Source organism: Meles meles, chromosome 20, assembly GCF_922984935.1.
Source record: "Meles meles chromosome 20, mMelMel3.1 paternal haplotype, whole genome shotgun sequence".
Classification (NCBI taxonomy): domain Eukaryota; kingdom Metazoa; phylum Chordata; class Mammalia; order Carnivora; family Mustelidae; genus Meles; species Meles meles.
This window is the reverse complement of record NC_060085.1, coordinates 3,957,570-3,977,220: the sequence shown is the minus strand read 5'-3', so window position 1 is coordinate 3,977,220 and position 19,651 is coordinate 3,957,570. Positions and strand designations below refer to the sequence as shown.

Genomic DNA, 19,651 nt, shown 5'->3' with positions numbered 1-19,651 from the left:
CTGGACCCCGCCCCTACGCTCCTTCGAGCCCCACCCCCGCCGCTTTCCGTTCCGGGTCACGCCCCCCCTTTCGTTTCCCCCCCCTCCCCCGCGCCCCCGGGTCCCTGGGCACGCGCGGGACTTCACGTGCGCACTAGCGGGGCGGGGGGAAATGACGCAAGTCCTGTGCGTCGCTAGGATGGCCGGGGCATGGCGGCGGGCACAGGCTACGTGCGGCTGTGGGGCGCTGCGCGGTGTTGGGCGCTGCGGCGGCCACTGCTGGCCGCCGCCGGGGGGCGGGTTCCGACTGCCGCCGGAGTGTGGTTGCCCAGAGGCCGGCGGGCCTGCGACGCCTTGCCTCCTTGGCCTCTGTGGGGCCGAGGCCCTGTGGCCGCGGGCCAGTGGCGGGGACTTTGGGAGGCGAACAGCCGCGGCGGCGGTGGCTCGTTCTCCAGCGGCGAGGATGCCTCCGAGGGTGGCGCTGAGGATGGAGCCGCGGGCGCGGGGAGCAGCGCGGGAGGTGGGGAAGGCCCGATCATAACGGCACTGACTCCTATGACGATTCCGGACGTATTCCCGCACCTGCCGCTCATCGCGGTCACCCGCAACCCGGTGTTTCCGCGTTTCATCAAGATTATCGAGGTAATGAGCGTCCCCGCCCTGGCCTCCAGTTTCCCCAACTCTCCAAACGGCAGGTGGGACCCAGGGATCCTTGGGCACCCTCATGTTACACAACTTTTTCCACGCACGAAGGTTCTTACAAGTTGAAGTTCGAGTCCTTGTCTTCTCACTAGTTTCGTGAATTTGAGCCAGATTCCTCCCCCTTTCAGATCCCTGATGAACCCAGTGAGCTTAGGACTGCCCAGTTAGAGCCCTAGTCATAGAAATCTCCCATGCTGGGAAGGACCGGACCAGAATAGTCTCTGCGGCCTAGTAACTTTTGTGCGGGTTTTGGTAAATGTTCCATGACACTCTCACTCCGGGCGGTTTGCAGTCTGGTTGCGAGCCCCTTTGGGATTAGGATTCATTCCTTCCTTAAACATTTCTTGACCGCTCACCAGGGGCCAGGCACGGTTCTTAGGGCTACAGCAGTGAACGGGAGTGATAAAAATTCCTGCCTTTGGAGCTTACATCCTAGCCGGATACAAGAGGCAATAAACCAGATTAGTAGGTAAATTTCATACTGGAAGGCAGTGACTCTGTAGGGATAATAGGGTACGGGAGACTTAGGAGGTAGGTGGGGGAAGGATGTTCTCAGAGGGGGGCAGCCATGGTGTATTCATTCAGTAGAGTGTTTTTTACCTGTTGTGTAGCAGGCACTGGGGATGCAGCAGCAAAGGAGCTTGCCTTCTGTTGGAAGAGACATTAAGCAACATCATTCAAGACTAAGAGCCAAGGGGGTGGGGAGATGGACTTGGGTGATGTAATAGAAAGCAACATGAGTGCAAGGAACTTGAGTTTTTAGAGTAGGAAGGACCCGAATGCCTTGTTTCTTCCATGTCCCTTCCCCCACCCCCACTTTTTTTTTTTTAAACCATGTGGAAATTAGAGTCCTTGGTGAAAAGTTATCTGTTAACAGAGCAAGGTCGTACAGTGAGTCAGCCTCCGCATTCACTCTCCAGCCTCTCCCTCATACTTTAGTGTTCGCTAAACAAATCTCGGGGCGGGAGGTGCCCCTTCCACCTCCTCTCCCACCTGCTGATGGTGTGTGTTCGAGCTACGCTTCCAAGGGTCTTCCTTGGTTTTGAGTGGCCCCAGAACCTACGGGTTCATATCCTGGCTCCACCACCCGTAGCTCCTTCACCTTCAGAAAGCTGTGGCTCTGGGCCTCCATTTTCTCATCTGTGAAATGGGTATTGTAATCAAACCTCAATTCTTAGAGCTGGTCGGGGAGGTAAGCCCACCAGTGTCGGGGGTGTGGCCCCATACTTTAGTCAGAAGCTGCTGCTGCTCTTTCCTGTGTGGTACCCTCCTGACATTTCAGAAGCTTGCCCTCGGGGCCTTTTTTCTGTCCTTGACCCCAGCCGACCTCTGGGGCCAGGAGCGTTCAGCTACGGTCCCCTCAGTCCTGCAAAGTGGCAGATGCCTCTTTTGCTCTTTGTCCAGAGAGATGATTCCTCCAGGAGATTCTCTCTCCCCACCCGGAGTTAGCTGGGAGGGTTGAATGAATCGCTGTGGAAAGCGGGAGACTGGCACGTGTTGTTGTTACCTTGTCAGTGACAAGGAATCCTGCCAGAGGGAGGAGGCACGTGCTAAGATGCGGCAGTCGGCTATCATCGGAGAGGAATGAGGGAAACTTCCATGGCACTGGGTGAAGGTTTCTGAACCTATTAGCCAAGCTCTGTTCACTCTTGCTTCTGTGGTTGACCCGGCCTATGACTAATTTGCCCCTGTAGTTTCTCCCCTTATTAGTGGCCTCTCAGTGTAGATCAATGGCTCTTAATTTGTGATGGGTCGGGACACCTGGGGGACTCAGCTTAACAACTTAACAGAGTCTGCCTTCAGCTCAGGTCATGATCCCAAGACCCTGGGATCGAGCCCCGCACTGGTGTCCCTGCTTGGTGGGAAGCCTGCTTCTCCCTCTCCCACTCCCCACTGCTTGTGTTCCCTCTTTCGCTGGGTTTCTCTCTGTCAAATCAATAAAATCTTGAAAAAAAAAATTGTGGTGGGTCGTGTACCCATCCTGTGGCCGTCATGGACCTTTTCCCTGGGAAAAATGCATCTGTAGGGTCAGGAATTCCTGGATCATAAGTTAAGAGCCCCTGCTGAGGGATGAGTTTAGGACACTGGTTCTCAGGCTGTGGTGCGGAGGCCGGCAGCATCAGCATCCCTTGGGAGCTCGTGTGAAGTACAGGTTCTCAGGCCCAGCCCAGGCCTCGTCTGTCAAGAGGCTGAGGGCTGGGGCCCAGCCACCTGCCTTAGCAAGTCCTCCAGGTAGCTCTGGTGCTGAAGTTTGTGGGGCCTTAAGTGTAATCAGAGTCTGGATTGGGAATTAATGCCTGCTGGAAGGAAATCACTCGGCCCTACGGACGTCTGTGCTCCTGCCCGTCGGATGTTGCCTAGAAGATGTTAGTCCTCTCCCTGCCGTTGAGATGACATCAAGATGATGCGTTGTCATCCCGGGGCTTTCGATCCTTGATGAAAAGGGTGTAGATGTGATTGGGAGATACTTTCAACGCGAATTGGGGGAAGTTACCGGTCTATGGGATGGGCCACGGTTGAATCACACACATTTAGTGTTGTCTTTCTGGCGTTGATAAAATCAGAATAGTCTAGATTTTCAGGCCAAGACACTTCACCTCTGAAACAGCTCTTAAAATCGAAGTTAAATCAGTTTCTTGGTTCTGGCTGTTGGTCTACTTTGAGGTTTCTTTAGAAGGCGGTGGGGCCCACCACGGCCTGCAGCCCTGTCAGTCTGTCCCACGGCATTCTCTACGCCTGTGTGTGTGTGTGTTTGGTTTGGTTTGGGACTTCCTGTACTGTGTTGGTTAATGTCCTGGGTCAGGTTAGCATAGCCTTGAGAATCATCTTGAAAACGCTAGAGCTGTTGTCAAAATGTCAGCTAGGAAACCTGTCCTGCATTTCACTTTGGGTCGTTGTCATGCCAGGTTAAAAATAAGAAGTTGGTTGAGCTGCTAAGGAGGAAAGTCCGTCTTGCCCAGCCATATGCCGGTGTCTTTCTAAAGAGGGATGACAAGTAAGTGTAACTTTTCCTTCACTCCTTCGTTCACGTTGCCCTGGAGTGTAGTTCACTACAAGTCCTGCTCGGTAGAGTAGCTGGGACCACTGACCTCTGACCCGGAAGAAATCAAGCAACACCTGCTGAGCATAAGGCCAGGAGCCGAGCCATCTTTTTAGTCTGGGCTGAAGACTTGGCTCAGCTCTAGGTTTCATGTGGTCAGTTGTTGGGGAGGGCGGAGAGGGGGTGCACATGTTAACCTCCAGGACCTTTGGTGGTGACCCCGCCTGTGAGGTCACTTCAGAGCAGAGCTGGGGGTGGGGGGTAGATAGATAGGGCAGCTCCAGGAACACCCACCTTGACTCCAGGTGGGAATTAGTTCCACATCTGAGTTAGGAGGTACATCCTGTAGGGGGAGGTATGGAATGAAATCTCTTCCATCTGGGCCTCTCTTTACAGCTGACTTAGCCCAGGAGCTGCTCACCTGTGTGCGGCGGTGGGCGCCAGGGGCCATCCTTAGCCCGCAGGTGCTCCGCGGGGCTTTGCAGCACCTGTGGGAGCGAGGAGGTTGCCCTTGGGTTTTAGTGGAGGCTGGCAGGGGTGTTTCTCTTCTCTTCCTCCTCCCTCTTCGCCCAAGACGCCCTGCTGAGAATCGGGGCCTGTGACCATGCCCCTTTGTGTCCCTGTCCCTTAGCAATGAGTCTGACGTGGTCGAGAGCCTGGATGAGGTCTACCACACGGGGACGTTTGTCCAGATCCACGAGATGCAAGACCTTGGGGACAAGCTGCGCATGATCGTCATGGGACACAGAAGGTGAGGGGCCCCGAGAGTCTGGGATGAGGCAGGAGGAGAGGCCCTGAGTGTGCCCAGGTTCCGATACCGGCCATCCTTCTTGCTCAGCCCTCCCGCCGTGTCACTGCAGGGACTCGACCAAAACTGGAGGTGGCGGAGACAGGTCACTTCTGGGTCCCTCTTAAAGTGGCCGCATGGGTGGCCAGCGGCAGGTTGTATCTTTTATGCACGTCATGCACACGAGCGTCACAAATGCAAAATAGCAGGTTGCCTCGTATCCCGTGTAAGGTGTCAGCCGTTCACAGTTGGGTGTGCTTCTCCTCCAAGTGCCCTCGTCTGCGTCTGCCCGTGGATTGTGCTGGATGTCCAGCTTAGCAGCGCGGGTTTCCACTCAGCCAGACACATCGCCTTGTCAACAAGGCAGCACACCCAGGGGAACGGTCTGACAGGCACGGGCTCTGTTCCGGGTCCTAGTGGTGGTCCCGCTTCATGAAGTCCCCTCCCCGGTCCTCATCTGCTCGTGTTAGAGGCTGCTTTTAGGATAGGGGCTGCCGCTCTGTCTCCTGGGGAGGATTCGTGAGCTGGAGGGAGGAGACGATGTCACAGAACGAGTAAGAGCTTGGTCTGCTGCTAAGTGCTGTCCTGACCTGCAAGGTGCCTCCTGGAAGGGGTCCCGCTGGCTCTGGGGGTCAGGCCTGCTGTTCCTGGGCGGTTTGCTGGCGTCAGCCAGGCACTGGGTCCACATCCCGCCAGCTCTCAGGCCAGCCCTCTGGGAAAGGTGGCAGTTAGTGACCCTGTGGGACAGGAGGGAGCCGAGAGGGGAGGTGGCAGGTTTGCACTCACATCACTTAACCCCTGGCGTCTGCTGGGTACTTGGGTGTGGATGGAGAAACAGGCCCGGGGCCCACCCCCCACCCCCAAGAGAGGAGGCCGTGAGCATCAAAACGGGCTGCCAGCTGAATTTTTTTTTTCTTAAGATTTTATTTATTTATTTATTTATATTTATTATTATGTATAATAAAGATTTATTTATTTGAGATCACAAGCAGGCAGAGAGGCAGGCGGGGGGGGGGGGGCCGGGGAGCAGGCTCCCTGCTAAGCAGAGAGCGCGATGCGGGGCTCAATCCCAGGACTCTGGGATCATGACCTGAGCTGAAGGCAGAGGCTTTAACCCATTGAGCCACCCTGGCGCCCCGGCCTGCTGAATTCTGACGGTGGTGGGAGCTTTGGGGGGGAAGCGAAGATGGACAGGGTGAGGGGTAGGCGTAGACGGGGGCTGGACCTCACATGGAGTGGACAGGGAGGGCTTCTCTGTGGAGGTGCCCTCGAACTGAGGCCCGAACAGCACGAAGGAGCCGCTGTCTGGTGAGCTCCAGGCCGAGGGAGAGGCAGGTGGAGTCCTAGAGCCAGGTTGTGCTTGGTGGCGCCCGCGGCTTGTGATGGGCCCCAGAGCTGGCTGCTGCTGGCTCGCCGGGCAGACTTCAGGGGCGCGTGCAGGACAGCGGGGTGTTGGTGTGGAACGCAGAGTGGCCGGGGCAGCTGGAGGCCAGCGGTGTGCCCGGTGGGGGGTGAGGGGTTGCCGGTCTTGGGGTTCTGAGACAGCAGCTTGGTCCCAGCCCCGGGCCCGGCGCGCCCCTCCGTTGTCGGCGCTGGAAGCCCCAGCAGCTTCACGTCTGCCCCGTTTCTCCGTCTTCAGGATTCACATCCACAGACAGCTGGAGGTGGAGCCCGAGGAGGCCGAAGCTGACAACAAGCAGAAGGTCCGCAGGAAGACCAAGCGGGGCAAGAAGGAGGCGGAGGAGGAGCTGAGCGGCGGCTCCCAGAGCGGTGGGCCCCTCACGGAGGTGACGGCGGAAGCTGCCTCGGGGCCCCTCGGCGAGGTGCTCATGGTGGAGGTGGAGAATGTTGTCCACGAGGACTTCAAGGTCACCGAGGAAGTGAAAGTGAGTCGTGGCCGCCGCCCGCGGGGCCCCCTGAGCAGGGGACGTGCTCCCTGAGGCTCTAGCCCGTTTGGGCTGTCAGGCGGTGGAATGCAGAATGTGCCCCCCACCCCGCCCCACAAGTCCTAGGAAGAAACCGGCAGCCAGGAGTGAGGGATTGGAACCTGGGTCCGGCCCCAGCCCGTGTCGGCTGTGCAGGAACCCCCCGACCTTCTTTCCGTACTGGCTCCTTCCGCTCAAGCCCGGGGCGCTGGGGAAGGGGAGCAGGGCCCACTGCCCGTTACCCGTGGCTTCCAGGCAGGAAAGCAGCAGCCTTCTGGCCGCCTTGACCCCAGATGCAGGCCTGCTTGCCGCCTTCGTAGCCTAGCGAGCCTGCTGCCGCGGTGGTGGGTGCTGTGTCCTCCCGCCTGTTCTGCGGCAGGTAGCAGCGGGGGGGCCGCCTCCAGGGGCTGGGGGTGGGGAAAGGCAGCGGTTACGGAAGGCCCCCACCTGCGCACGTCCCGGCACCGGTGTCCTGCCTGGGGGAGAGTGCACCGTGCCGTAGCCGGCCAGCAGCCTCCATGGCTCCTGTGGCGCCGTGTCCAACGAGAGTTCTGGGGGCTTCTGAGCTGAGGGAAGGAGTCCTGCGGTCCGCAGGTGACATCTGCCCCGGGCGCTGGGAGGGGCTTGGCTGCGTCTGCCCGGGGCAGCCTCACACCCACGCAGCCGCGCTGTCGGGAACTCGCCGACACGGTCTCTGGTTCTGCGCCATTGGCCCCGGTGGCCATCAGGTGCTCGATCTGTGGCTGGTACCACCGAGGGACAAAATGTAGCTTTCGTCTTGATTCTAAATTAATTAGTTAATTTATTATATTATTAAATTTATTAAGTTTAATTAATTAATTAATTAATCGATCTGTGGCTCCCTCGTGGCTGGACTGGGCCTCAGAGCTTCCTTCCTCTGAGGGAACTCACGGGGGCGGGGGGTGGCGGGAGGACAGCGAAATGCACAGACGCCACAGGGAAAAGGATCAGGGCAACTTGCGGAGACTTAACACTTGTGCTGGTCTGTGCAAGCGCGCTGGGCCTCTAGCTGCCCCCTGCAGGTTCCTTCTGGACAGTCCCGTCTAAGGGACAGACCCACAGTTAGAGGCCGGGTGCTTGCGGTGAAGGAACGCACGGCGGCCGCTTTCCCGATCCCTCCTGTGCCCTCGCTGGGGTTTGGTGTGCTGGGAGCCGCCTTCCGGAAATCAGGTTCCGGCGGTCGCCCCACCAGTTGTCCGTGGTCCTGCCAGGAGCATCATGGTCTTCGCTGTGGCGGTGATGCCCCTGGTGTCCACAGCGTGGTGGTGGGGGCGGTCCTCCACCTCCTCGGGGAGCCTGGGCTCAAGGTTCTGGCGGGGGACGGGCTGACCGCCCCGGTGACTCGCAGGGACCTCCCCAGACCGAGGGGAATTCAAGCCAGGGTGTGCCGACGTTGAGGACACGGGCGTCGGTTGCGAGCCTTGTGCGTGAAGTAAAGGAATAAAGAAACCCGCGTCCCCTTTTTTCCTCCAAATGGCTCGTTCTAAGGTCAAGGTTGGACGGTGTAAGGCGCTAGGCACTGGTGTTCGTTTTACGGTCTTGATCCCGCGCCCCCATGGCTGCTGGATTCAGGGTACACTCCCGGGCGTCTGAGGCTATCCGTGGCCTGGGCCAGGCGGGAGGGGCTCCTTGGGCCACGGCCCCTGCTGGCCCCAGGGACTGATGGCCGCCTCCCTGTTCGCCAGGCCCTGACCGCCGAGATCGTGAAAACCATCCGGGACATCATTGCCTTGAACCCGCTCTACAGGTTGGTGGCCGGTGCCGTTCCCCAGGCCTCGTGCGTGGTCGGCCCTCCCTGAGGCCAGGCGGGGGTCTGCCTGCGTCTTTCTGCAGCTGGCTTGATGGGAGGCTTTCTCAAGAGTGTCGTCCCAGGAGAAAACGGGGGTGGCCCTGCGGTGGGAGGGTGGAGGGAGATACCTTACGCAGTGCACGTTCTTTGCTTTGTACTCCGGAGAGCGTGGACTTGCCCGGAAGCCTTTTCATCATCAGCTGAGGTGGAGGGAGGGACTCTCACGCGGGTGTCACTCCGTGGCCGGAGGGGGCTTGTGTCTGGCATGGGGTTGTGAGTCTCATGGCTCTAGGACGGGAGGCCCCACCGGCCTGCACCCGGCTCTCCATGAGCATCCCAGACCTTGACCGTCGCTGCAGGGGAAGGGACATGGGGGCCAGCGCTGCTGCCGGGCCGGCCGCAGCTGCAACGGCGTGCTCTGTCCCTGCAGAGAGTCTGTGCTGCAGATGATGCAGGCGGGCCAGCGGGTGGTGGACAACCCGATCTACCTGAGCGACATGGGCGCCGCGCTGACCGGAGCCGAGTCCCACGAGCTGCAGGACGTCCTGGAGGAGACCAACGTGAGTGCGCGGGCCAGCCTCCCGGCCTGGCTGCTTGTCCGAGGCTCGGCTTTGCCATTCCACCTCGCGCTCCCTGGGGCCGTCAGGCCACCCCTGCTCCCCGGTCTCTGTGGCGAAAGTGGCCATTTGCTCCGGGTGGTGTCTTTTGTTCAATGGGAGGCATATTTGGCTCGCCACTGGTCTTCTGCTGTTACCAGCGACAGCGCTACAAAGTTCTCGACCACAGCTTGCAGGCCTGTTGGCCTTTAACTGTAGGAGGTGTTGGCAGAACTGGGTCCGAGGGGGCTTGTCCCCACTTGGGGACACTGGCTGGGTCGAGCTGCCCTGTGTGCGTCCGTCGGCAGGGGCCTGCTCCCCCCGCCCGCTCCCCCCACACAGATGCCGACTTCTGACCATCGCTCGCGTCTTCCCTTTCTCGGCAGATTCCCAAGCGGCTGTACAAGGCCCTTTCCCTCCTGAAGAAGGAGTTTGAGCTGAGCAAGCTGCAGCAGCGCCTGGGGCGCGAGGTGAGCCCGGGGGAGGGCGGAAGGTGGGCCTCACTCTTGTCTGGGGCGGCGAAGCTCCCTGAGAACCCAGGGCTGGTCTCGGCGCTGAGCCCGGGTCCGCAGCCCCCTGGATGCCCTCCATCGCGGTGGAGTTGCTCTCACGTCCACGTCCTGGGAAGATGCTGGGCTCTGGGAACCGGTCTGGGAAGGGGTGAAGCTGTTTCCCCCAGGCTCCGCTGTTTGTGGCCCGCCTTCCTGATTGTGGCCCAGTCCAGGGGCCGCGTGGATGGTCGGTTGCTTACACTCGTGTCGCTTCTCAGAACTGACTTGCTTTTTCCACTTTGTTTTATTTTCAAGAAAACTTTCAGGTCACATCTTTACTTGGAAAACTTTGAATTCTGGGTTATTAGCCCAAGGCAACTTGTTTAATTTTTTAATTTTTTTAAAAGACTTTGTTATTTGAGAGCGAGAGCACACGCCGGGGTAGGGATAGTGGGAGAGGGAGAGGGAGAAGCAGACCCCCTGCTCGGGCCCAGCTCGGGGCTCTATTCCAGGACCCTGAGGTGATGACCTGTGGCGAAGCGGATGCTTAACTGACCGAGCCACCCGTTGTGGGGCTCAGACTCACAACCCCAAGATCGAGGGTCACATGCTCTACCCGCTGAGCCCGCAAGCTGCCCGAGCACAAGGCTGTCCTTAATGCACCTCCGGTGGGAGACAGGAGTGGGGCTCGTAGGCGGGCCTGGTGCTCGGCGGCCTCCGAGCCGTCACCCACCGCCCTGTGCATCCGGAGGAGCTCCGCGCCCGTGGTGGCTGCACCAGCGTCAGGCCGGCTTCACCTGGTCGTGGTCAGGACGGAGGATTCTCCTCGCCTGGAACTTGGCGTCCTTATTTCCAGCTTGGGGAGACCGGGTTCGCGCGGGAGGGAGCTGGAGACGGGCTTCCCGTGTCTGGGGGCAGCCCTGCCGCCCCGCGCTGACGGCTGCGCTCGGCCGCAGGTGGAGGAGAAGATCAAGCAGACGCACCGGAAGTACCTCCTGCAGGAGCAGCTGAAGATCATCAAGAAGGAGCTGGGGCTGGAGAAGGAGGACAAGGACGCCATCGAGGAGAAGTTCCGCGAGCGGCTCAAGGAGCTCGTGGTCCCCAAGCACGTCATGGACGTGGTGGACGAGGAGCTGAGCAAGCTGGCCCTGCTGGACAACCACTCCTCCGAGTTCAAGTGAGCCTCCGGCCGCGGGGCCTGCCATCCTCGAGGGCCGCCCCCCCTTGCGCCTCAGGCTCGGAGAAGCCGGTGACTGGCAGGAGCCGGGAAGCCGGCAGGGAGGGTGGGTGCCGCGGCCATTCTCCGGTCACGCCGGGCGCCCGAGAAGCACTTGGCGTGTGGCGGCCCGCCCTCGGCGCCCCTGAGCAGACGCACTTCTCTTTGTCACTCGTTTCCCCGCTGGGCAGAGGCAGCTCAGAGAAGCGGAGTCAGTGAGCCGGGCCTCTGCGCTGCCGGGTGGGGACGGGGATTTGAACCCAGGGTGTTTGGCTGTAAGCGGTCCTTCCAGCCGGGGCCCCTCTCTTTGCCTCTATCCCCTCCTCTGCGTGGCCTTGAGAGCCAGGAAGTCCGCACGTCTTCCTGGGGGCTCAGCCTTGCCCCGTGGGTGTGCAGCTCCCATCTCGGGGTCGCTCTCGCGGCAGCGCTTACTGGCCACCAGCCGGGCCTCTGCCCCGCATGCCCTGGCAGAGGTCATCTCCCGTTTTCACCCCTGCCGCCTCTGGAGCAGGATTCTGAGCAGTCCCTGTGCTCGCGGTGTCCAGGCCCCTGTCCTGGGAGCCGTGCGGTTCCCACGGTGAGGCCGTTGCCGATGACTGGCTCCTCCAGCTGGTGTGCCCGGGGCGCGGTTCGAGCGGCAGGGCCAGCGGGCGCCGGCGCCGTGGACTGCTAACGGCAGCACCAGGCAGCGGGCTGGGCTCCGCTCACTGGGTCTCGTCTGTCCCCCGGCAGCGTCACTCGTAACTACCTGGACTGGCTGACGTCCATCCCGTGGGGCAAGTACAGTGACGAGAATCTGGACTTGGCCCGGGCCCAGGCGGTGCTGGAGGAGGACCACTACGGAATGGAGGACGTCAAGAAGCGCATCCTGGTGAGGACCCCTGCGCCCGCCCCCATCTGCACCCCACCCTGTCCCCGTGAGGCCCCCCGCGCCCTCTCCTATGTCCCAGGCCTTCCCCCACCCCACCCCGCCTGCACCCCTCCTGCATGTCCTTGGGCACGGGCCGCTCGAAGCCTCCCCTGGGCGCCACAGTCCCAGCCCCCGGCTCTTGTTCTGAGCACGCAGGGTGTGTTGTCATCTCGATTCGGGACCCAGGATCCCCCCATGGTGGGGTGGGGTCCCAGAGGCGTGGTTTCGGGGAGAAGGCGGAGGGCTCCAGGGGGAGACTGGCATTGGGGCAGCTCAGAAGGCGGCAAGGGCAGCCCGGGCCGGGCAGACCGCTCTAGGGGCCTCAGATTCCTAAGAAGAGGGCCAAGAGTCGTGCCCGAGATGACAGGTGATGGGTCCGGCTCAGGGCCAGTAATTTGTGGCCGGAGCGGCGAGAGGGTCCATAGGGTCCAGGACGTGGGAGGAAGGGGTTGCTACCGGCTCGGCCTGGAGCCCTTATGACCCAGTCGGTCACTGCAGTCCCCACGGCCCCTCTGGGACATGCCTTGTCCCTTCCACAGCCCCCCGAGGTCTGAAAGGCAGCGTGACAGTGGCAAAGGTCACGGCAGGCAGGGCTCCTGAGCGAGGGCGGCGCGGGTCTCAGGGGAGCCGGCCTCTGCCCACAGGAGTTCATCGCGGTCAGCCAGCTCCGAGGCTCCACACAGGGCAAGATACTCTGCTTCCACGGCCCGCCCGGCGTGGGCAAGACCAGCATCGCCCGCTCCATCGCCCGCGCCCTGAACCGCGAGTACTTCCGCTTCAGTGTCGGGGGCATGACGGACGTGGCCGAGATCAAAGGGCACAGGTAGGCCTGGCCTGGCTCCATTCCTCTGTGTGCGAGGGGGTGTGAGTGGCGAGCGGTGGCCTCTGCTCATGCTGGGCTAAGTGCCGATGAGCCCGGGCACCTGCTGCCTGCAGGCCCGGCAGAGTCCGGCCGCTCCAACGTCGGCTCAAAACCTCTCGACCAGCAGGAGGGCGGACCCCCAGGAGCGTTTGTTTGCCAGGTTCTTGGCAGATGGTCCCCACCAGTTCCAGCTCCCATCCTACGCGGTTCAGCTCCCCCAGCGCTGCGGCCAGAGCTCCCGGGCAAGGCGCTCTCCCCGCTGAGAACGGGGCCGCACACCAGTGAGGCCTCAGCGCCTCTCCTGGTTCTTTGCTCCCTCACCAGGTCTAGCAGGGGCTGGTACTCTGAGTCCAGGGTCTGAAAACTGCTGGGCTGTGTGCGTGCGCCCTCCCGTTGTGGCGGTCATGGCATCTTCTCCTGGGGCTCGAATCCTCATGTCCTCTCTCCTCCCCCCGCTCACTCTGCTCTGGCCACATGGGCTTTTTCTAGCCACACCAGGCCTGGTCCTGCTCTGCCCCAGGACCTTTGCACAGGCCATTCCCCTTACTCAGAAAACCCTCTTCCTTCAAATACCCACACAGCTTGCTGCTTCACTTTTTTTTGCTCAGGACCCCTCCCTGAGACATTCCTTATTCCCGCTTTAACACCCCTGAAATGGCATTCCAGATCCCCCGTCCCTTCTTATTTTTGTAGCATGTATGAAGTTCTTCATACTTCTGAGTTCCTCCTTTATCTCTTGTGCCATTTGTCTGCCCTGCTGGGCCTAAGTCAGGCACAAGACTCGTGTTTGCCTTACTCTGTGAGCACCAGACCCCCGCACCTGAGCTGGGACCGTAGAGCAAGGAGGTGGTCAAGAAGTATCCCGGCAGGCGCCAGGCGGGTCCGGGCCGTGGGCCCAGGGGCCCCAAGGCCTGGGAGGCCGTGCTGTGCCTGTGAGGGCCTGGGTGGAGAGAGCATTTCTGCCGCCAGCATCTGGCTGCTCCTGACCTTTCTTGTTCTGTTAGGTTGGGCAACGTGGGCTGGGTTTCACCATCTGGATAGAAGGTGCTGGCTCGGGGGACAGGTCTGAGCGAGACCTGCTTTTGCATCTGTTCCGGCCCAAGTCGGAGCTGGAGCGCGATGGCGACATTGCCGTTGCTGGAGCGCGCAGGCCGTCGGGGAGGCCATCAGCCGGTGCCACAAGCGTCACCTCCCCGTTGATGCCTCCGGGTGGCCCTCCGTGGAGGCCGAGTGCTACACTGAGGGTCTGTGCGCTGGGGGAGCCGGCAGGGGAGGACCGACCGCTCCGGTTGTGCTCTGCCCCCCAGGCGGACGTACGTGGGTGCCATGCCGGGGAAGGTCATCCAGTGCCTGAAGAAGACCAAGACGGAGAACCCCCTGATCCTGATAGACGAGGTGCGCACGGGCGGGGGGCAGGGCGGGGGGCCGGGTGTGCAGTGGGGCTCAGGGCTGACACGGCTTCCGTTCCTAGCACCCTTCCCCGAGGTCAGACGTGGTCCCCGAGGCCTTCCTGGGCTGGAGTTCCAGGCGGTCCCGACCAGACGGAGTCTGAGATCGGACCCATGGCCCCCGCCATTTCGGTTGTCCCTAGTCCCCGGGGGGGCCCCACAGCTGCTGTGCCGCTTCACAGTAAGCTTCTGTCCTTGTCCTCGGACGACCCCATGGCAGCCCTCCTGCTCCGGGCTCACCCAGTGCCGGGCCCTGGGTCTGGTGAAATGGGGTCCCACCCTCCTCCCTCCCGCCAGAAGCGGCCCCAGGAGCGGGGACCAGGGCCCAGAGCACCCACCTTGCGCTGCCCCTTCAGGTGGACAAGATAGGCCGGGGCTACCAGGGGGATCCGTCGTCCGCGCTGCTTGAGCTGCTGGACCCCGAGCAGAACGCCAACTTCCTGGATCATTACTTGGACGTGCCCGTGGACCTGTCCAAGGTGTGTGTCCTGCCGGGGAGCCGGGCCCAGTGGGGAGAGGCAAGGGGGCTGGTCCTCTGGAACCTTCCTGCCGGCCTCCCCAGGTGCTGTTCATCTGCACGGCCAACGTCACCGAGACCATCCCCGAGCCGCTGAGGGACCGGATGGAGATGATCAACGTGTCCGGCTACGTGGCGCAGGAGAAGCTCGCCATCGCAGAGGTGAGGCTCGGACCCTCGCCCCAGCTCTGGACAGACGGGGGTGCCCCCTGCAGCCGGCGGTCGGGGCATGGTTGAGCCCAAGTGCCAGGCCCCTAACCAGAGCTGCAGGGGACAGTCCATAGTGGTCCTGCTCGCAGCAGGGATGGCCAGGGGCTGTCCACTGGCGTAGCGTGAGTGACCGAGAGCAGAGGCGCGGCCAGCTGTGAGCCGTGTAGCCGCGCACGTGTGACCCCTGCATGGGCACTTCCCCGCCCCACCCGCTTTCTGGCTGGGTGTCCGGTGGCTCCTGTTTGCCCCTTGCCCGGGCCTGGCGTCAGACCCCCGGGCTGTTCCTGCTTGGGGGCCGGTTGCGCATTGCAGGGCTGGCTGGCCTCCGACCAACTGGCTGTACCTCGGGGGTTCCCACACCTCGTGTTCGGGTTTGGCGGTTTGCTGTACCAGCTCCCGGAGCTCGGGGCGACAGTCTGCTTCCTCACCAGTTCGTTACAGAGGACACAGCCAGGGAACAGCTGTGACCACGCATCTAGCCCAGCAGGACCACGGGCTTCTGTGTCCCTGGGGGCGCCCCCTTCCAGCGCCACCCGCGGGCCTGCCTTCTCCCGGCTCCGCGGCCCAGGCTGTTCAGGGAGGCTCCTGGCCCTGTGCGCTGTTGGGTCAGGGCCGAGGCAGACCAGTATCCACCCACCCCACCCCGGCCCTCAGACCCCAACTCCAGGGTCTGCCTCACTGGCGCAGGCCCGGGTGAGGCAAGGGGCCCTGGGAGGCACCAGCAGCCGCCCTGCTCCCCCCGCTCTCCTGCAGACCCACGCTGTACGGAGTTCTACCCCACTCCCCGGGCCCCAGAACAGGAATGAGGGAGAGACCGCCATGAAGGTCTTCTGGGCAGGCCATCAGCCGGGCTGTCCGCGCACCGTGGGGGGCCGTGTGCTGGGCCCTGCTAGTCCCCTCCCCCGTCGGCGCTGCTCCCTGTCCCGCCGCACAGCTGCCCCAGGGCCGGCACCCCTGCCGCCCGTCTTCCCACCGGCCTTGGGCCTTCGAGTTCTGTGGCCGCAGAACGCTTGTCCGAGGCCCAGGCTCAGCCGGAATTCAGGCCTCTGTGTGTTCCCTAGACCTTAGTGGTCTCCTTGGCGGGGGGCTGGCTTCCTACCCTGAAGAATGTTAGCCGGAACAGAGCCAGGTTTCTCTCCAGAACCAAAGGAAGGTGTTTCTGACTTGCAGTTTTCTTGCTGGAAAGGGGTCGAGCACATTTTTTTCCTGAGCCCATTTCAGCCGTCAGGTGCTAGGCCCCAGCTCTCGGGGCCTGTAGTGGCCTCCTGTCCCCTGCCCTGGGAGGGGAGCCAGAGGAGCTCTTGGCTGAGGTAGTTACAGGGGTCCTGGGGCCTCCCCCGCTGGCCAAGGAGGGGCAGGCTTGGGGACCTGAACAGGGACCTTCTTTTTTTTTTTTTTTTTTCCCAAAGATTTTATTTATTTCTTTGACACAGAGAGATCACAAGTAGGCAGAGAGATAGGCAGAGAGAGGGGGAAGCAGGCTTCCTGCCGAGCAGAGAGCCCGATGTGGGGCTCGATCCCAGGACCCTGGAATCATGACCTGAGCCGAAGGCAGGGGCTTTAACCCACTGAGCCACCCAGGCGCCCCAGGGAACTTCTTTTAAAACTTGAAAGGAACAAGAACAACAACGCGGACTCAGAGGCTTCGGGGCCAGCCCGTGTCAGTTGACAAACGTACTGACGTGTAAGGTTGTGTCCCCCATGTCTCCATTGCCTTCTACCCCCAGTTGGTGCTCAGGCCTGTCTGTCCCGTCACTGCTGTGTGGCAGGAGTCGGGCTGGGCTGTGAGTGACCTTGGAGCCTCTTGACCTCCCCATTCCTGTCTGCTCAGGGTGGCAACCCCGAGTGTGAGTGGGGTGAGCCCAGGGATCCAGGAGACCTTCCTGGAGGGGTGGCCTCTTAAGTGCCATTTGGAGGGAGGGCAGGAATGGAACCTGGGCAGAGGACGGCCCAGGAGCAGAGCCCTGGGAGCTTCTGGAGGTGGCAGGCTGGGCCTCTGTGGGCTCCCAGGAGGGCCTGGTACCCGCCATGCGCTCTGCCCGGACTCCCTGTCTCCCTTCCTCCCCGCCCTGCTGGCTCCTTACCCTCGGGTCTCCACTTTGGTGTCTCCTCTTGGGACAGCCTTCCCTGAGCTCCCTGGAGCGCCCCGCCCCCTGCCCCCGGGGATGAGAGCTGGTGCAGACAGATGTGGGGCCCCCTCCATCCCCTCTAGCCAGCCAGGGGTTGTGGGAAGGTTTCGGGGGTGAGTGGGCATGGGGGCACGCAGGAGAGGCACCCATTCCTGATCCCGGGCCCCGAGGGTCCTGATGGTAGCTCGCTCCTCCTGCCAGCGGTACCTGGTGCCTCAGGCACGCGCCCTGTGTGGCCTGGACGAGAGCAAGGCCAGGCTGTCGGCGGACGTGCTGACCCTGCTCATCAAGAAGTACTGCCGCGAAAGCGGCGTGCGCAACCTGCAGAAGCAGGTGGAGAAGGTGAGCCGGGGGGACGGGGAGGGCTGCAGCCTGTGCGGGCAGGCGGGGGCTGACTCAGGGACCCGTCCTGCGGGACCCCACTCCCAGGAGGTCGCCAGAGGAGGCCTGTCCACAGAGACGGGGAGGACTGTGGGAGCCGGGGCTGGGGCCGGGGCTGGAGGAGTCTGTGCTTCAAGGGGACGGACTCTCCATTTGGGGAGATGGAAAGTTCTGGAGACAGATGGGAATGTACTTGATGCCGTGAAGCCATAAACTTGGAAGTGGTTGAACTGGTCACCTTATGTGTTTTATCCGGACGTTAAGAACTGAAAAGCGGAGTGAGGGGCACACGCTCACGCTGCCGCCTGGCCTGCTGCAGGTGTTGCGGAAGTCCGCCTACAAGATCGTCAGCGGCGAGGCCGACCAGGTAGAGGTGACACCCGAGAACCTGCAGGACTTCGTGGGGAAGCCCGTGTTCACTGTGGAGCGCATGTACGACGTGACGCCGCCCGGCGTGGTCATGGGGCTGGCCTGGACCGCCATGGGTGAGCGGCAGAGCCCTCCGAGGCCCCTTGGCAGACTGGGGACTGATCGGGGAGGGGAAAGATGGGCCCCCAAGGTGTCAGGAGCGCCCCACAAGCCTTATTTGCGTTGGGAGTCCCTCTCAACGGGGGCCTGGGGTACTAGGTTGCCACCGAGCAGTGGGGGCTTCCTTGCGCGGGTGACGTCACTGCACCCCAGGCCGACGGGTGGTGCGGTGGGGTGAGTCTGCAGAACAGGCGGGCTCCGGCTGGTGCACTGCCTGCACGTCAGGATGACATGTAAGGGAACTGGGGTCCCGTGCTGGGAGGCTGCGCCCTGGCTGTGCCCACGAAAACGAAGCAGAGGGCAGCAGCCGCCCCAGGGGCAGCGCTGCGATGTGGAGAGGCAGGCGGGCATCAAGCCAGGAGAGGGGGCAGAGGGAACATGTGGGGATGTCGCTAGGCACCCCACTGTGAAGGTCGGAGGGAGGGGCCCTAGGGTTCCCAGCTTCTGCCTGCTGGTCTCCCAGGAGGCTCGACGCTGTTCGTTGAGACGTCCCCTCGGCGGCCCCGCGACAAGGACGGTAAGGGGGACAAAGATGGCAGCCTGGAGGTGACAGGCCAGCTGGGGGACGTGATGAAGGAGAGCGCGCGCATCGCCTACACCTTCGCCAGGGCCTTCCTGATGCAGCACGAGCCCAGCAACGATTACCTGGTGACCTCCCACATCCACCTGCACGTGCCCGAGGTGGGGACCCGCCTGGCAGCCCGGTCACTGGTCCCTTGCCCCAGGCTGTGCCCCTCTCATCCAGCCTGCCCACCTCCCCCCCAGGGTGCCACCCCCAAGGATGGCCCGAGTGCCGGCTGCACCATCGTCACGGCCCTGCTCTCCCTGGCCATGGATCGGCCCGTGAGGCCAAACTTGGCCATGACAGGCGAGGTCTCCCTCACTGGCAAGATCCTGCCGGTGGGCGGCATCAAGGAGAAGACCATCGCGGTGAGTCTCACCCTCTCTGCCCCGGGGTGGGTCTGGACTAGAGGGCCCCCAGGAGGCACTGTGTCCTTGCAGAGCTGGTGTAGGCCTCCGGAAGGCAGGGACAGTACCAGCCCCCTTACAAACTAGGGTTTGGGTCCGTGTTGAGCGGAGTGTCCGAGCTGTTCCGCTCTGCAGTGGTCCTTTGTCTCTCCAAGATTTCCCACCTTGGCTGCTCTCAAGCTAGCAGGGCGTCCTGCTTCCTCAGCCAAGCACCCAGGATGGCCGGGAGTGAGAGGCCTTGCCTTGGCCGGTTAGTCCTGTGCTTCTCCCTCAGTGCTGGGACTCCTGTCCCTTCGTCCAACCCCGGATCCCAAACTCCTGAAACCTGGAAACCGCCCCCCCCCCCCTTGACCTGCCCACTAGGCAGAGTTCACATCTGGGGACTTCAGATGCTTTCTCACTTGCGAAGTGGAAGAGGAAATAAAGCTTCACTTGCTGTGTCCCTGGACAGTGCCTGGTGGTCAGTGGGAACCACTGTCCCGCAGGGGGGTAGTCAGGCAGCAGCAGGGTGAAATGGGGGCTGTTGGCCAAACACAGACCAGCATCCAGAGCTCACAGGTGCTCGCTTGGGCTGCGCAGTGAGGCTGTGGCTCGCTTTAACGCAGTTCGTGTTCAGATCCTGTTTACTTGTAGCTGCCGGAATGCTTAACCGGCTCTGGTTACTGCCATTGATTCCAACTGGCGGTTCTGCGGGAGCAGGCTGCTGGAATGGAGGCCAGGGATGGTGCTGGGTTCCAGCTCCTCCGCTGTGAGGCCGACGGGGCGCAGCCCTGTCCCACAGCCCTTTCCATGCGCCCTCGGGCCCTCCCTCCCAGGCAAAGCGAGCTGGAGTGACGTGCGTCGTCCTGCCGGCCGAGAACAAGAAGGACTTCTACGACCTGGCTGCCTTCATCACGGAGGGCCTGGAGGTGCACTTCGTGGAGCACTACCGAGAGATCTTCACCATCGCCTTCCCTGAGCAGCAGCCGGAGGCCCTGGCCGTGGAGCGGTGACGGCCCCCCGCTGGCCAAGCAGGCACTGGACCAGGAACTCTGGGTCGCTGAGCCCCCCAGAGGGGGCAGAGGCCCGAGGCACAGGGCCACGACGAGGGCTTAATCACGGCGCCCCGCAGATGAACTATTTAATTATGATTAAAACGCCTTCCCAGGACT

General features: G+C 62.1%; 1 protein-coding gene across 1 annotated transcript; it reads left to right on the top strand.

Moving 5' to 3' along the window:
* The first annotated feature begins 167 nt into the window (after positions 1-167).
* On the top strand, positions 168-19,650 carry LONP1 (lon peptidase 1, mitochondrial). The gene is made up of 18 exons (XM_045991422.1): positions 168-621; positions 3,588-3,676; positions 4,353-4,472; positions 6,148-6,394; positions 8,140-8,201; positions 8,674-8,803; positions 9,226-9,309; positions 10,287-10,507; positions 11,279-11,417; positions 12,101-12,279; positions 13,626-13,713; positions 14,123-14,245; positions 14,329-14,445; positions 16,824-16,964; positions 17,323-17,488; positions 17,995-18,212; positions 18,297-18,461; positions 19,316-19,650. Exons 1-18 carry the CDS (start codon positions 190-192, stop codon positions 19,490-19,492), a joined length of 2,898 nt encoding a protein of 965 aa, XP_045847378.1. The 5' UTR covers positions 168-189; the 3' UTR covers positions 19,493-19,650.
* The last annotated feature ends 1 nt before the right edge of the window (position 19,651 follows it).

Excerpts from the sequence above, each read along its gene's own strand:
- LONP1 (XM_045991422.1), top strand. The coding sequence starts at position 190 with ATGGCGGCGGGCACAGGCTACGTGCGGCTGTGGGGCGCTGCGCGGTGT. Across the intron at positions 6,395-8,139 it reads AGGTCACCGAGGAAGTGAAA|GCCCTGACCGCCGAGATCGT; the intron begins GTGAGTCGTGGC and ends CCTGTTCGCCAG. Across the intron at positions 14,446-16,823 it reads AGAAGCTCGCCATCGCAGAG|CGGTACCTGGTGCCTCAGGC; the intron begins GTGAGGCTCGGA and ends TCCTCCTGCCAG.